Genomic DNA, 13,221 nt, shown 5'->3' on the forward strand with positions numbered 1-13,221 from the left:
ATAAGTAGGAAAATGGGCCAGTAATCTCTCGTTGGCCGTCTTTCTATATGCACAGCTCATTCAGCAGCTATACAACTGATGTGCTGAATGAAAGAGTAAAGTATTCCTACCTTGTCACCACGGTCTCCCTTGCAACCTGGTGGTCCAATTCTCCCCAGCTTGCCCTGGAGAGATAGCATTCAAAAGAAAAAGACAGAGAAGCTCTAGGTGTCTGAAGGGAAAATATGGTTTTTCCTGTTAACAGTTGCTAATTTTTAATATCATCTGCTGACCATACCTGTCAGCTAGAGAATAAATAGCAAGTGTACTCCTTAAACAGGAGCGTGATGTGCAGAGAGAAATGGAGGAGAAGTAGTCTAAAAGCCCCGAGTGGTAGCACGGGTGTTGGTGCGAATTCAAGCACGCTCATCCTGCACATGTGCCCTGGGTGAGGGACATTTCCCTTGAGGCTGGATTTGGTGGTCACTCACGTCCATGGTTGCGCTGGTCCTGTATTGTACATCTCGCGTCAAAGCAGCTCAGGTCTGCAGTAACCACACTGCCTGATGGATGCTGTGAGAGCAGTGACCACCTTGCTCTACGTCCCAAAATGGCTTTGCCGGCAGCGCTTAGACAGCTTGCCCCGGCTAGAAAGTGGTGGAGACTGAAGGACTTTTGTTTTAGAGCTTCAGCAGGCATTTGAGGAGTGGGAAGAAGAACTGGTATTATCTCAGAGATGTACTTGGCTGGGTATACGAGAAAGTACAGAGCAAAACCAATGTGTGCTGGCCAGCAGACAAAGCTAGCTGAAATCATCTCAAATTAGGCTATCCCGCTGCAGTGTGTCTGCATGGCATCCAGCTCTAAGGGAGGTCATGGCCCTCTACACTCACCATAGACGGGAGAGAGGATTTCAGGGACTTTGTTACAAAGTACTTGAACCTGGCTTTAGGGCTTTAATGTTAAGAAAAAACAGTAGCTTAGAGATGAAATTTCAGATTCTGTGACAAACTGCCTTGAAAACCAAATTTCTGCAAAGCTTTTTGTGTACATGTCCTGTAGGAGTCACTAACACTCAAGATGAGGTATCTACATCCAGACAATGTGGCCATATCACCTCCTGTAGCAGGACTGGCTGTGTTACACATCTAGTTCCTGCAGAGAGCTTGTTGACAAAGGGATAGCACTTCTGTGACCTGAATTAATTAATCTCCAGCTATCTCAAATATTTCTACAGGACATGCAGAATAATGTGCAAATAAGCTCATAGAAACCTCAGTCAGAACAAAAAACTAGTGTGTGGGATGGGATAAATAAAACAACCTGTAGGGACAAGACAGGGTAAAGAAATGAAACATCAGGAGCAGCATTACAGGGTGGTCCAGTGCTGTTACCTTCTGTCCATCGGTGCCGTTCCTGCCTGCCAAACCAGCGGCGCCCTGGGATCAAGGGAGAAGAGGGATCAGTGACCTGTTAACACACACTCAAGGGCTGGTAGCTGGAACAACATTCAAGTTAGAAAATGTCCTTTCTTACCCTCCGTCCATCGGATCCGATCTCACCCTGGGGGAAGAAGAGGACAGGAGTCAGCCAATCTGCTTACATCCCTCCCACCCATTTAGCTCAGTAAAAACATCAACACTTCACAAGATCATGAGCAATGACTGAAGGAGACAGGCTTTGGGATGCCCCTGGAAATCCCTTCCCATGTCTGCAATTACATATTAATAAGGTTGTTATTCTCCCCATTACAGCTAAACTCTCCCTCTTTGCAACAGAAAGGTGTGTGTCCCCTGCCAAGTGCCCAGACAGACATTCGGTCTCTTCTTTCTCACCTTCTCTCCTTTCAGCCCTGGGACACCCTAGACAAAAAGAAAAGAAAAATGCTGTGTTAGCACCTGAGCATCAGCAGGAGTGGAGGCAGCAGCATGCTGGGTGTCTCGGGTGGGAAACAGGCAGGTGGAGAGGGAGAAACAGCTCTCCCCTTTACCAAAAATCAATGAATGCAAAGAGCTCAGTCACCGGCTATGGGATTCTTACCTTGGGACCAGGGTACCCGATCGGACCTTCAATACCTGGGTCACCCTTAAGGGAAGAAGACATGGAGAGTTAGCATGAGCACAGCAGAGATGCAGCCCCAGCTAACGCAGAGGCAGCACTGCTGGCTGTGGTGGCGGGGGTGGGACTTTCCACAACTCACCTGTCGTCCCTTCAGCCCAGGGGAGCCTGGTTCACCCATGTTCCCCTTGGCACCCTAAGGAAGGAAAAAACCCAACATAAGTCAGGGCTTGGTGATGACCATGAGAAAATGGCAATTTCTGGGAGCATCAGGCTCACTGTGGCTGCTCCTACAGAGCTTGGGGCAGCATGCTGGTGGAACAGGACCTGTTGTAGTCTGGGGAAGCTGGGGAAAGACTGTATGGGGACGGGAGCACTCAGAGCTGGGGGCAGAAGAGTGGGACACCTGCACACGTGCGAGCTCTGCTCTTGAGCATGGGAGAATCAGAGACAACAGCTGCCTCACTCCTGTTGTCCTGAGGTGCTGAAGGTGCCTGCTGTGGCTGGCACAGCCGATGCTTGGATGACTCTCTGCACTGGTGTCAATGCATCAGCCTCAGCACAGACATGAGGAGATACTGATGCTTGCTGTGTGCTCCGTTCACTGCAGCACGGCAGTCTCCCAGGGCCAAGACAGGTGCTGGGGAGTTTTTTCCCACCTGGGTGCTATGCCTGTGAAGGCTGCTGCAGCTGAGGTGAGATCTAGGGCATCCTGCAGTGTCTGTGGCAGGCATGGGCATTATTATCTTCCCACAGGTTAGGGCGACTTACCTTCTGCCCTCGGTATCCCTTGGGACCAGGTGGACCTGCAATCTCCAGACAGCTCATCTTGTAGCACTGAAATACAAATTAAACAGGAGGTGTAACTGCTGCTCTGCAGCGTGCCGGGTGTTTCACATGCTGAGCCAGTGTGCACCTGAAGCTCAGCTCTGCATCATGGCTCTCCACACACCTCGCCCCTTGACCACAGTGCTAAAAACTACTATGGCTCCAGCTGAATCAGAGTTGAGGCAGCAACAACCATGCAGAAAAATGCTGCCTGTAAATTAAAAGAAGAAAGTTGCCACAAGCACTTTCATTGTGGCTTGGCTCTGGGCCAAAACTGAAAGAACAGGACTGCTAAGTGTCAGGTGAGGTGGTGTGGGCTTGCTCTTCTGGGGCCATCAGGGGCTGCCCTTTGGAGCATTGCCCTGCACACTCCTCCCTATGTATGCCAAACCCTGTCCATGTGATACCAGCAGGGGAGGGGCTTCAACTTGCAGAGCACCCACAAAACATGCCTCCAAAGTGATAAAATGGGTCTTTTCAATAGACCTGAATTCATTGCAGGTGAGGGGGAGGCAGAAAGTGAAGAGTCCAGTGTGTCATTTTAACCACTGGGTAAGGGGATGGATCCCCAGGCTTTGCACTGATCCACAGGTGGGCAGAATCCCATCATGCACAGCTCACTGCAAAATCTGGCCTGCTACTCCAGGGAACGAGCTTGTCTTCTCTAAGTGAGGCAACTTAAACCTGTGTCGTGTGGCAATGGCATAAAGATGCTGCTCACTCACCTCTCCGTAGGCTTCATGTTTCTGCAAAGGAGAAAACAGGATGAACAGAATCAGTTAAGGTGGTCAGCCCCAAAAGAAAAGCAGCATCGCACCCTTGGAGGTGTGTGTGATGGTAAGGGACAGGAGATGGCAAAGGTCCCAAGGTTTTAAAGACATTCTCAGCAGAGTCCCTGATTAACAGTGCCTCACAGGTGTGGCCTCAAAGACCATGCTGATGGTGAGCACGTCTTGGTGCTGCACACTCTTCCATGTGCCTCTGGATGGGGAGCAGGCTGGAGAATGGGTCTGGCCTTGAGCAAGAGCCAGGACTAGGGTGGCAGCTTGCCCAGACATGCTAGGGCACAAAGGCACTAACCAAGGAGTCCTGGTTAAGCACCTAACCAGAGAAATATGCTTGAGACTTTTGGCCTATAAGTGCTGAAAGGACATAGAAAAGGAAGAGAAACAAACCAGAGGATTTTTCCTCCTAGAGGTGCTCTCTAGAGCCCTGCCAAAACCCACCATGGGGCCGCTCAGAAAGCATCCCCCCCATCCATGCGCTGCTTCTCTTGCCCCCCCCCGTTATACTCCCTGCACCTCAGGTGACACTCTGTACCATAGCTTGGATTATCCTCTCGGTGGTGTTCACGTCAATGTCCAGGGTGTCTTTCTGTGTGATGGCGTAGTTGTTGCGGTACAGCTCATGCGGCAGATTGGCAATCTCCCGCAGTCCCTGCTCATAGACGTTCTCACTGGGGGCCACTGCGAAGAGCTTGATCCCCATGTCTCGTGCCCTCTCAGCCTGCATCTTCATCCCCCCGCAGGGGCTGCCAGTGACATGGCCATCAGTGATGACTACTGCAAAGTTCACACCCGTGGCCATCTGGGTCTGGATCTGCTCTGTCATGTTGGAGATAGCGCAGTCTGTGAAGGTGCCCCGGCCAAGGTAGTTAATAGCGGACAGCCTGGGGAGGTATATGTCTTTGCTGCTTGTTAAAGGGCTGTAAATTTCCACCACATCAGAGTAATGAAGTCCACCAAACTGCCAAGTGATGTAGACTTGGTTCTGGTAGAGCTCATTCTCCAGTTTATCAATGAATATAGGGATGAACTGCTTTATTTGATCCACGAGGCTCTGGATAGGCACAGTCTGCAGAGCAACACTCTCCGAGGTGTCAATGATGAAGTACACATTGATGGGGCAGTTCCTCTTTTCTGCATGGAGACAATTATTCAGACCATGTCAGAGCACTTCATGCACCACTGCACCCACTTCACTGTCCCCCAGAAACCTGGACCGAGAAGCATATATAGACAGCACATAGAGGACACCACATAGAGTTGTGAAAAGAGCAAACCACAGCACAAGGCTCGAGACTCAGTTTCCTGCGAGGGTGTTGCAGCTCTTACTAATGAGGAGTTATTTCCACCTGGGTTGGAAGAAATGAGGAAACTGAGGGCTAAGTGCCAAGTTTGAATGAAGAAGAGCAAGGGTATGACTTTTGCTCTCCTGCACTAAATGAACACCCTGCCTGCCAGGCTGCTGGTTGCTCTCTGACTTACAAACATTTTCAAAAAGATCATACCCAATTGGGATACTGGAAAAAGCACAAGTCCCACTTAGCTCTAGCAGTAACATTTCTGTTTGGGTCGGATGACTCTCCAGTGCCTAGGACTTCAAAATCCTAAGATCTGCTCAGTATTGAATCAATCTTGAAAATCTTGCCATTTTTTGTAAAAGTCAGGCTGGACACGTAAATCACCTCCTCTGCATTTCAACTGAAAAGTGCTGAAATCGTCAAATTCAAAGTGGACCCTTTTCTGACATCAGATACAGAGCTGAGCTCTGGAGACTCCCTGGTATTTATTACTGCATCAGCTGGGAGAAGCCACCACTGGCAGACCCCAGATCTTCAATCTCTACCCCTCTGCACTCCAATGAAAACCCAGAAATGGAAGTTTCAGTGGAGGACGGTGTTCCCTACAGACGAATCACTACCCTAGGGCACGGCCCAGGAGTGCAAAGATGTAGGAGAGGTGTAACATGCCACTGTCAGCTCCTTGTGAGCAGGCTCTACAACTGAGCATGGTCATTGCTTTTGGTAAAGTTGCTGCCTACAAAGGAGAGACACACCCAAATTATCTGGTTAATACCTGCACAGGAGGTAGGACTGACATCTCCAGGATCCCCATCAAACTGAGCATGGAGAGGAACTAGAGCCACACAAAGAAGAGTGGAAAACAAGGCTTCTCGGAACATCTCAGCAGTTCCTCTGGATATTTAGATGCCTGTGGGAAAACACAAGTTACATGTTAAGCATGATACACAACCTCCTAGCTCTGCTGGGAAGATACAGGGCCAGCCAATGCTCCTTGTAAACCCTGTGTGTGGAAAGCATGACCTCTCCATCACTGTGATGCATCACTGGGCTGCTAATGTAGATTTTGATACTGACTTGAAAGCTAAGCAATTAAAATATTTCCTTTGTTGGCATATTGACAAATGATTTAACAGTTCTTTAGCTTCTCTGTCAGTCTGAAGGGAGGGATCAGGTGGTGGAGCTATTGACAGTCCATCAGGATCTTCTCATTTCATGGTTTCTCTCCAGGTGTGTGTCTGTCCGCTCCGTGACCACATTGGCTCCATCACCCCTGATCCATGCAGATGTAGACATCCATGCTCCTTTCTTTGCCTGCTTGGCCAGACCACCAGTGAAGGTGTGCAGCAGGTCCTTTCCACCTTCAACTCACCATGTGGGTGTGGTGATGCCTGCGTATACTGAAAGGGTTCAAAATCCCTTGCTTAACAGCGCTGCTTTGTAGCCCATACAACCCATGGAGTGAAGGGATGAATAAACAAGCACTTGAAGAAATGCACATCTTTAGCATTCAACCCGTCACTGGGTCTCCCAGGTCCAGCTGCACATGGGAGTATACTTTGTGCTGGGTTATGATAACCTAAGCAGCAGAAGAGTTAGAGATCTAGTCTGAAAAGTTCTTGGGAATGTATATGTAAGTGTTCAGAAGAAGCCAGGCTTTGAAAGGATATTCACAGACAAAACCCAAGCGACACTTATCAACAGCAAAGAATGTGGAGGAAGAGGCAATACTCGCCTTTATGTCTAGAGGACAATCGCACTAACCAGCATGGCCCCTTGATGACACACAGACCAAGTAGTGGCATAGACACTTTTCTGCTTGGTGGTCAACACAACACAAATCAAAAAGGGGCATGTGTGATCTCTGTTAGGAAAAGGTGGCCTGAGTCCAGTCCAGAAAGAGAGCTTCTTTAAATGGCTTTTTTGGGTAGCTCTTGGAAGAGTCCAAGGCTTGAACAGACACTGACAGTGCATTCAGTTGCATTGGCAGTGCAGGGGGAGGGCAAGTTAGTAATGCAATTGAGCTGCTGCCTTAGTTGCAGGAGAAACAGCATTACCTGAGGACTACAGACAGCTCAGCTCCCCCTGCATCTCTCTGGAGACCTCTCTCCATGTGGTGACCAGCTGTTCCCTGGTGGGACACGTCCTGTTCGAGTTTACACTGCAAGCTGCAGCGCATCACAGGGTTCTGCAAACTGGTTTATGCTGGAAAGGCTGGTTCCTATCAGTGCTGCCAATATCCCTACAACAGTGACAGCGTTCCTCCTTACTAAGACTTGTGCATATGCTAACAAGCCTGTGAGAGACAGTGCTCAGGCTGGATTTTAGATAGGGGAAGGAGAAACCCTCATGCTCTTTGGAGATCTCCTGGGGGAAGGGGACAAGATGTACAGAGATCTGAAAGCTTCGGGAACACCAACTTGAGGTGCTTCACAGATATGACTCAGCAAAGCCCTCTGACACTGAGGGCCTCTCACATGCCTCCAGCTCAGCACCCAAATGTCCCTGCCAAGTAGTTCATGGGTTTTTTTTCCCCCCTCCAGCTCAGAGAGGCTGCAAAGCTATTTGCAAAGAGACCTGACTGAGGCCTCATGAAGTCCCTGCATAGGTAAGTGTGGCTCAATTTTAATTTTGCTGCAGAGAACAGAAGAATTATTGTAAGGATAAAATACTTACTTTAATGCTAAAGGGGTATTTTAGTTAAGATCAAGACTTATCCCTCTAGCCTTATTACAGGCTTCCCTTGTCTTGTTTGCCCTCCGCAAAGCAGAGCTGCAGGACATCCTGATCTCTTGTAGGACACAACAGCTTTGTGCCTTCAGACAGCACCATTTTAGAGCCATCTTTTGTGATGGCTGAGGAAGCTGGAGACATCAGCTTTTGGAGAGGCCGGGAGCACTGGAGGCTTTGGCCAAGTGTCTGACTCACAGATCACTGCGTCCTGAGTTTAACCACCTCCCTCCTGCCATGTGTGCGTGGGTGGGAAAGGCGCTGTGCGGAAGAGCTGCTCTCCAGGCAGAGCCGTGGCGAGCAGCTAAACTGCACAGGCAACCAGGGTCAGCTCTAGCACAGGACTGCCCCTGCCCGGAGACCTCAGGGCTTTGGTCTGGATCAATGAGACACCATGGCCTTTGGCTCTACACTGGCAGAAAGGCGAGGCAGAAAAGTGACAGCTGAAAACACTAGACATGCTTCACTTCTTTGTAGTCCTGTTGCACACATTCTCCTTATATTTCACTCTCACAGGCGCTCTGTTTCCCTCAGAGGGGATCTCTGTGCCTCAAGCTATGTTAGCCTTCTGCTATAATAGTATCCCACCTGGTCATTAACAGTGAATGGACACATAGCAGGGAGGCCCCTCTCCCCACCTAAGGAGTCTCCAAGGCTGAGGTGGGCAACAGTGCCTATTTTGTCATCCTCAGTGCACTATCAGTTGTTGTGATTCTCTCACAAATCTTATAACATTTGATATTTTCCTTAAAGCTGCACCTCCTGCTGTAAAACGCTCAAATGGAAATCTCAGATTGCACCAGCAAAAGGGTATATTTCAAAGTAATGCATTTTCTGGAAGCTGAAGACAATTTTTAAACACAGTAAAGAAAACTAATGGAAAGAGCAAATTGGGAGCTGACTCATTACATTTGAATACTTGTGTCTGCCCATCCTGTTCTTCCTTGACCTTTCTCTCTTTGCAAGAGCAGGACCATGATATTGTAGGAGCAAGGCCTTACAAGTATTTCCCTTGAAATTTCCTTCTCTCAGTATTTGTATTGTTGAGTGATGTATCTCTTTCCCCATGAGATGCACACAAAGAAAAAAACAGCAGGGAACCTTGAGCAGTGGTTTTGGGTCCCCTGAACAGATTTTGAGGGCACTGCTTTGCACCATCCTCCCTGCATTAGGGTCTATGCTCCTACCTAATGCCTCAGGTGGTCAGCAGAAAAATGCATGGTCTTCTCTGCTGCTCCTGTACTAAGATCTCAGGTGACCTGGCTGTTACCCACATAATTGCAAAAGTATATGCAGTTATCTACACAGAGCCCCGCAAAAATGGTGGTCTTGCAGGAGGACCTGAGTTCTCTGCTTGTGGGTACCTCTTCCCACCCTGAGCAACTGAACCAAATGTAATATTATGGCAAACAAATGACTTGCAATGACTCTTTCAAATGTGCAAATTATAGTCAGCTTATTTGCACTCTCACATCTGATTATCAGATAGATCAGATTTTAATGCAGTAGAAAGGTCACCTCATGTGCCTGGCCAGGCAGAGCCATAGTCTGTCTTATCCCACACGTTGATATTTCTGAAGTTGCTCCTGGTGCATTGTGTATTTCTCCTTCAATACCCCAACAACTATTATAGCTGAGCAAATTGTTCCCAAATTTACAAAAATTCAGGTGCTTCTCTCTGTAAGCTAACTCTGCCTGCAAGGACCTTATTTAAGGCCACAGAAATTGCATTACTCTCAAGAAAGGAGAATTATGCTAGCTATGTCATATGCAGAATAAAGTTTGAAACTGCACTGCTGCTCTGTCATAGTCCCAGTCCCAACTTTTTTCGCAGCCATGTTGAGCAGGCAGTGCCTGTGGTGCCACCCACTTGTGCAAGGCAGCATTTTACTCCACTCAAATGTTTGCTAAATAAAACCAGAAAAAAAAAAAAGTGTCCCATTTGGAACAACAGCTCTTATAAATGCACCTCCTCTTCCTCGTTTGCATGCTCACGGTTCGCACATTGCATGCGGAGGGAATTTCAGTGTTTGTCACAGTCACTACCCAAATGTGCCCTGTATCTTGAGTCCCTGGGCACACCACCCAGGGGGAAGGTTTCCCAACAGCTGCAGGGAGCCCAGCTCTTCAGCTCTCCTACTGCAACTATCCCGGGACTTCAGCCAGGGAAAGCCCAGGCCGCAGGAAGGCTGTGGGGGAGCAGCCCTCGCCAGGTGCTCCAGCTGCAGGACCACACCTGTCGCCCAGGCGATGCTGCAGCCCCCTGGCTCTGGCAGCCAGAAACCTCCATTTACAGCACTCATGCAGACCCCTGCCACCAAAAAAACAGCTGACCCGAGGAGGCAAGCACAATGAGCTCGCAGACATTTCTGAACGTGCTGTGACCCCCCAAAATAGAGGAGCTTGTGCTGATGAAACTCGGCATAACTAGGAGACATGAATCACAGGTTAGTCTAATCCATATCTTCTGAAATTCAGAAAATCAAAGAGGAATAGTGCAGCATATACAGTTGCTCTGCTGCACAGCAGCAGTGGAGTACCATGCTGCTACTGCTGCCGCTACTTCAGTGTAGCCAGTGAACTCAACTGAGCTGCCCCAGGGAAGAATTTTGTTCAACAGGTCTGGACGTTTCTAGACCTCTGGCTCTGGCAGATGAGAGTCTGTGGCTCAGATTACCCACACCCGGAAAAAACTCTTGGAAAAAGGGTCGAACTAGCCAAAAGCTGAAAGCAACAGAAAAATATATATTCTCTTATAGCAGGTACTGTCTAAACATGATGTGCCTGAAATGAGTGAGCAGCTTGCTGGAGAGCCCGTGAGCAGTGGCAATAGCTGTGCAGCCCACAGGGGCACAGGCTGGGATTTCAGAGGCTGGCTCTTTTATTCCTAGCTGGAGAACAGTCAGTAAATAGCTGCACGACCACTATACAAGGAGAGGAAAACTCTGCCTACCTGAAAACGAGGTCATCAAAATTTCCTCCAAAAAGCCTCCGAAATGTGAGGAAAAAGACTTTGTGGAGTTGCTCGTATCAGGAAGGCTCCTGCATCCCCGGCTGGAAGGGTGAGCTCCCAGGCTCTGGGCGCTCGGGGGTGCGTGGGGAGGAGCGGCCAGGAGCAGCAGAGGCGTCTCCAGCCCAGTCCCTCTGTTCCCTCGCAGACTGGAACTGCTCTCTATATTCCTCCTCCTTCAAAATCAGGCAGAGCCTCATTTGTAGTAGCTCCAGACATCCACGGAGAGTCACTGTGGGTCTACCGACACCTCGGGGCGGTCTCCTCCCACCCGCTCTCCTCCCAGGGCAGATGCTGGGCTGCAGCGAGGTTGTCATCTTTGGAGCTAAAGACATTTTTATTTTAAACAAGCTGGAAGAAGTCTCATTTTTCCATTATGAGAGGCCTCTTTTCGTGGTTGGCATTGCTGCCCCACATATTTATACCATCAAACAGTGTTCCTCTCTCCATCCCCTCCCGTCCTCCTCCTCTTCCCATCCTAGTAACGTGTGCTGAATGGAACAAATAAAGCAAGAACATTTCAAAAAAAGAGCAACGTGCATCTTAGCCTTTGCAAATATCCAAGTCTTGCTCAGAGTCATCCAAGTCTGGGTATTACCTCTTTCTATTGATTCATTTCTGGGTTTTATTGGTTTTTTTTGGTGGTTGTTGGGTTGGGTTTTTTTGTGGATTGTTTTTTGGGGTTTTTTTGGTTTTTTTTGTTTTAATTTCACAGGCAATTTTTAGCTCTGCTAAATGAAAAATAGGGGCAAATGTCCCAGAAAAATATGGAGAGCAGCAATGACTTTCAGGAACATGGCCTGTTATTCCTTGAGCTATGACTTTCTGTCTCCAAACTTTTGTGTAAATGGACAGTGTGAAGGGACCAGAATCAGGCCACAGCTGCCAGACGAGGTAATCACAATGGGGAAACACAATTTAATTCTCATTTCACTCTACTGACTCCCAAGTAGTGACAAAAGCAAAGGATTTGTCTCAAGAGATCTCAGAGTAAGCTGCTAACCCAGCAGTCCTGATCTACAGGAACATGTTGCTCAGGCTGTTTGTGATTGCGAAAAACATCTGAACTACCAGGTGAAAACTCAATTCTGTGTAGCTGCCTGTGATTAAAAGGGTACATTTCTGGAGTATCTTCTGTGTCAGCATCTTCACCAGGAGTACTCTGGTAGACTTGGCAGTGTTAGGTTTATGGTTGGACTCGATGATCTTAAAGGTCTTTTCCAACCTAAATGATTCTATGATTCTATGATACTCAAGCAGCACCTGTAGGAACCACAGCCATAAGCTAGAATTTTATGTCCCTGTTTCCCCATTCGTCTCAAAGCACCTTGACAGAAGCAGGACTGATTCTGGAGCAAGGGGACACTGAATAATAAGCATACCTGAGAAACAAGGAATTTTTCAACAATTCCTTGGAAGAGCAAAGAAGGATTTTGTGGGGCCATCCCTTTCCAGGGGTACTCCTGCAGCTCTATATGGGATGGTCACTTTTCCTCTGGAGCATCTTTAGTGAAAAGGAGGGGTCCAGCTTCTGATGACAGTGATTTACCAGACAGTACATGAGATGTCTAAGCAAAGCATTCACCTTCCAGTAATCCAGTGAGCACACCACATACCAGGCCATTTCTTTTGCCTGCTTTGCTGCTGTGTCCAAGCTCTGTTGCGTCCATGAGTACCCATCAACACTGCTTCTAATCCATGTTCACTATGTCGATTTCTAGGTGAATCTGCCCCTGCAGGAGCTGTTTCTCCAGCAAGATGCCTTATCACAAACAACTGGACAGCACGTCTGTCTCCTACATTGTTGGTGAGTCCTCAAAGCGTAGAAAGGAGGACAGCACAGGCTCACACCTCCATATCTTCCTCTTCCTCCTCACAGACTTGTGAACGTTGTCTTTTGTCTGAAGTTTCTTGACCAAAGGACCTACCGACTTTTAACTTTCTGTGTGCTTCTTGAACTTTCTCATGACAAATCAAAACCTTTTCCTGCAGTTTGACATGACATAATGCCTTGTCCCCATGAGGATTCTCATATATTTTACAAAACAGCCCCCTATTGCATCCTTTCCTTCAATAAAAAAGGCTAACTTGGTCTTTCTCACCTACCTAGGCATCCATTTTTAATGACATTTGTAGGAGTATTATCTTCACACCTCTGTCATAGATGGCCACATCTGATGAGTTCATTTCTTATGTTGGGGTGGTCTGACATATAAACACACTGAAATGGTATTATGTCCTGTTTACATAGAAATTTGGACAAAATAACCTCAAAACAAGATGCTGTTTTTTTCTGGATTTGTTGGGCTTTTTTGCAATCTTCTTTTATAACTGGCAGCATTAAAGGCCTGAGCTAGTTCTCTGTAATTGAGTTTTTGTTCTTGTGAATGGGATGAGAATGTAGGAAGCTCTAGAGGAAAATGGACATGGGGCAGGAACTTTTTGAGACAGTACCAAAATTTTATCTATCATCTTCTTTCTTCTTTGTAAGGGGAATTAAGATAGGCAAAGACATTTCTTTCTGTGTGCAGTA

The 13,221-nt window shown here is 47.8% G+C and overlaps 1 protein-coding gene across 2 annotated transcripts in view; it reads right to left on the reverse strand.

The window, feature by feature from the left end:
* Window positions 1-10,857, reverse strand: part of COL6A2 (collagen type VI alpha 2 chain) — a 28,855-nt gene extending 17,998 nt beyond the window's left edge. The window contains exons 1-11 of one of the 2 annotated variants that reach the window (XM_087732214.1): window positions 10,632-10,850; window positions 5,724-5,858; window positions 4,186-4,784; window positions 3,591-3,611; window positions 2,809-2,874; window positions 2,180-2,233; window positions 2,020-2,064; window positions 1,815-1,841; window positions 1,516-1,542; window positions 1,374-1,418; window positions 111-164 (exon numbers count right to left, since the gene is read on the reverse strand). In XM_087732214.1, the coding sequence (XP_087588340.1) occupies window positions 111-164; window positions 1,374-1,418; window positions 1,516-1,542; window positions 1,815-1,841; window positions 2,020-2,064; window positions 2,180-2,233; window positions 2,809-2,874; window positions 3,591-3,611; window positions 4,186-4,784; window positions 5,724-5,829 (1,044 nt within the window). In that variant the 5' untranslated portion in view covers window positions 5,830-5,858; window positions 10,632-10,850. Of the gene's footprint in view, window positions 1-110; window positions 165-1,373; window positions 1,419-1,515; window positions 1,543-1,814; window positions 1,842-2,019; window positions 2,065-2,179; window positions 2,234-2,808; window positions 2,875-3,590; window positions 3,612-4,185; window positions 4,785-5,723; window positions 5,859-10,631 lie in introns of both variants that reach the window. The other variant, XM_087732215.1, reaches the window with a different exon arrangement.
* Between the last annotated feature and the right edge of the window lie 2,364 nt (window positions 10,858-13,221).

This window comes from Nipponia nippon, unplaced genomic scaffold (assembly GCF_047370975.1).
Source record: "Nipponia nippon isolate SJK-2023a ecotype South Korea unplaced genomic scaffold, ASM4737097v1 scaffold_5, whole genome shotgun sequence".
Classification (NCBI taxonomy): domain Eukaryota; kingdom Metazoa; phylum Chordata; class Aves; order Pelecaniformes; family Threskiornithidae; genus Nipponia; species Nipponia nippon.